The following is a 3818-nucleotide window of genomic DNA, read 5'->3' as shown; positions in this document are numbered from 1 at the left end:
TATATATATATGTATATATGAATACAGAAAACATAACTAACAAGTAAATCTATCCAAATATTACATTTTAATTTTAATAAGCTTTGAGTATGTTGTAATCTATAGGTCAAAATAAGAGACATGAATTTTTTTATATTTGCTCATATGGTCGTTAAGAGAGTAAAACACCTTCTTAAAAAAAAAATCAGTTTTTATATATTTCTGAGCTAATATCGAAATGGTAAAGACATAAAAAAGGTTTCAAATAAAAGTTTTATGGTTTTTAATATACTTTATAACTGTTAACTTAAATTTTTTTGAAAATTTTATTTTCTTCGAAATCCTATCTCCCCAATTTTTGAAAATTTAAAAATTTGTTCTAATACATGTATGATAAAATTATATCGTAAGATTTTTCAGAATGTATTTATATGTATAAGAAAAACATTTTTAAAAAAGCAAATATAGCAATAGATGCCATGGCAGCGGATACAGTTAGGGCGCGTGAATAGCGATGTAAAGATATATATAACTTATTTTTGAAAAAATGTCTTCGCAATAGAACTTTGTTATATATGATTATATTTGTCGTTAAATATACTATAAGTTTTATAGTAGCTATAGGACGAACTTTTTAATTTTCAAAAATTAAGAGAGTAGGAGGATTTAGAAAAGAAAGACATTTTCGAAAAATCTAAATGAACTGTTATAAAATATATTAAAAACCATAAAACTTTTATTTAAAATTTTTATTTATATTTTTTACCGCTTCGACAGTATTAGCTCAAAAATATAAGGGCGAATAAAAAAATATGTACGTCTTCTTTTGATCTAAATTACAATATACTCAAAGCTTATCAAAATCGGGGTGTAACACTTGGATAGGAGAAAGCAAGTCTAAAATGAAGAGATATGTAAAAGAGACCAGGGTAAGTCGTTATAGTCAGTTTTTTAGTTGCCATAGATGGCAGTACATTTTTATAAATTTTTATATGTGATTCTTATGATATTCTACAACTTTACTTAATTTAGTCGTCGTTTATATTTGAATTTTAGAAAACGTTACGTACGTTTTCTTGATTTTTACTGTTAAAAGTAAATATTTCATTGTACATGGTCTGTTCAAAAAGTATCGGGACTACATTCATAAAAAAAAAATTTATTGTGTACATATATGTACAATGGGTTAAAAATCTTCAAAATAACATCCTTCTGCATCAACATTGCCAGCGCTTCTGCCATATTTGGTATACCCTTTGGAAGTTTGCAACCGGAATCTTCTTCAGGCACTACGTTGCTTGCACTCTTTTCATCGTCCAGTAATGATGTCCTTTTAGATTTTGTTTCATCCGAGGGAAGAGAAAGAAGTCTGGCAGGGTCAGGTCTGAACTATAGAGAAGCAGCGTTGCCACGCTGTGCTTCGCCAGAAACTCCCTTATGCGTAGCGACATGTGACTCGGTGCATTGTCGTGATCCAGGAGAATCCAAGTATCAGCAATCTCCCTATGAACAGATGGCAAAAGTCTCAGAATTTTTTCAGTTTTATGCAAAACTTGATTGCATATCGTGCGTTGTATCTTGATTGCTGACACTACAAAACAACTGTTCACACTAGAAGCGATCTACACTTTGCAAAGACTCAGAGAGAGAGAAGTGAGCTGGGTTATGGTGTCGTATACTTAAAATCTTTTACCAATAATCTTGCTCATGGAGACTATTCTGCATCCCTTCCCCTTGGCTAGAAAAAATCAATCTTGATACTTTTTGAATATACTATACTATGTACAAATCGCTTGTGTTATTATTATATATATAAGTTAGAGGTATGTGATTATCTTTTGTTAGAGATATGATTATTCTTTTGTATATTTCTTTTATATACATTTGATTATAATAACATATTTTATTTGAATCGATATGTACTGGTTTTCGATTTGTATTTTTTCGAATTGAAAATAGAAGGTTGGAGCAAGGTTGTTACTTCGATCGAAACAGGTTACAGTGTAACAACTTACCTCATTGAAGACAATTTTTTTTTTTCTACAGATTGATGCATAGATTTCTATAAATAGACTACTTCGTCTCCATGTTGAAGATAATGCTGAGTAGCGCCTTATTTGTGTTCATTCCACTCTCATGTATAAATCACACGAATAATAACGTTAGTGTTTTCACATAAATTTATGCGATATTCATAGACAGAACGCATACATATGCATACGTGAATTGAAGACCAACTCGGAATCAGGTTTATCTCTTTTTATTGAATCTAGTTATATCAGCAATCTAGTTATAAAAGTCTGTGGAATGGTATAATCTTACAAAAAAAAAAAACACAAACAGGATCTATAATTGTAGAAAAGTATGCGACAAAGGAAGCGGCAAAGGAAGTTAAAGATGGCCACCAGTCTGTAAGAAAAGAGACATAGATACAAATTAGAAAAAAATTTATTGCGTAAAAAAAAATTAATTATTAATTAAAGACTGTACTTGAAGCAATGCACAGGTAATTCATAAAATCATTAATTTAAATATATATATTAGTAAAGTAGTAGTGAAAAAAAATTGCTAATCAAAAATTGTAACAACTTGCCTCGGTCTCCTCTATCCGGTAATCGTTTAATATCACTTTATTTGTTTAGTCGATCTTATTATCTATTAATAATATGTCATTTCCCGATTTTCGATACCGATCTTCTCAGATATAAAGGTTCATTATCTAAAATTTGAATATTCTTCCAATCAAATTCATAATTCAGAATAAAATATTCTTTTTTAAATATCAATCTTATATTTTCCAATAGATCGAAATTATCGCATTAACATTTCTGTTAAGCTAATTGTATGTATCTAGCTTAAGTTAAATCGACCAGATGTTTCATTTTTCAAATTTTAATGAAGCTTTCGATTAATATGTATTTGTATGTTGCGTTTTTCTGTTTTCAGAGTCATATTTATTACCTCCAAAAACAATGCTGCATCTTAATATCTATGGAGTCCATAGAGATCCCAATTTTTGGTCAAATCCAGAGATATTTGATCCAGATAGATTTTTGCCTGAGAAGATCCAAAATCGTCATCCTTACTCGTATTTACCATTCAGTGCTGGACCACGTAACTGCATCGGTAAAGTATTTAATAATATTCTTTTATACATAAACAAGTTTCAATATATATCAAATTATAGGTCAACGATTTGCTTTGCTGGAAATAAAGGCAATAATAGTCTCTCTGATTCATAATTTCTTCTTAGAGCCCATTGATTATTTAAAAAATGTACGATTAATAGCTGATTTAGTGATCCGGCCTATTGATCCACATCGCATAAAATTTATTCCAGTTAAACAATACAAAACATAAACATTAAAAGATAATTCATATTTTAAGAATTTAATGATGTTGCAAAAATAAAGAAAATATCATATGTTTATAAATACATACGAATAATAAGAATAAACATCTCTATAAATATTAAACTTAAATAGCAATACATAGATTATGATATAAGTTAAGCCTACCTAGATTTATTAAGTGATAAGGTCTTTAAATATTATATTATATTGTTTAAAATAAAGTATTACAAATTTTTATCTCGGAAACATGGTATTAGTGAGAAAATTGTTCAGACAAAAGTTCAAAAAGGTCTACTGATTTTAATTTTTCTTAATAATGCTATATTTCCGAGATAAAAATTTGTAATGTTTTATTTTGAACACTTGGTATATACATATTTTTATAAAAAGGTTTAATAAGCATTTTATAATAAAAAATAAAATATGTAGTTAAGTAATTAATATTTATCAATATTTATTATATTATATATATATATCGCTATATCT

General features: G+C 28.1%; 1 protein-coding gene across 1 annotated transcript in view; it reads left to right on the top strand.

The window, feature by feature from the left end:
- The window catches only part of LOC108691980 (cytochrome P450 4C1-like), a gene marked incomplete at its 3' end in the record, with an annotated part of 9355 nt that extends 6031 nt beyond the window's left edge, over window positions 1-3324 (top strand). The window contains exons 11-13 of the mRNA XM_018200036.1: window positions 2476-2485; window positions 2926-3105; window positions 3167-3324. Coding sequence (XP_018055525.1) covers window positions 2476-2485; window positions 2926-3105; window positions 3167-3324 — 348 coding nt within the window. The remainder of the gene's footprint in view (window positions 1-2475; window positions 2486-2925; window positions 3106-3166) is intronic.
- Window positions 3325-3818: the final 494 nt, after the last annotated feature.

Source organism: Atta colombica, unplaced genomic scaffold (genome assembly GCF_001594045.1).
Source record: "Atta colombica isolate Treedump-2 unplaced genomic scaffold, Acol1.0 scaffold107, whole genome shotgun sequence".
Lineage (NCBI taxonomy): Eukaryota > Metazoa > Arthropoda > Insecta > Hymenoptera > Formicidae > Atta > Atta colombica.
The sequence above is the reverse complement of the archived record's forward strand: the minus strand, read 5'-3'. Positions and strand labels throughout refer to the sequence as shown.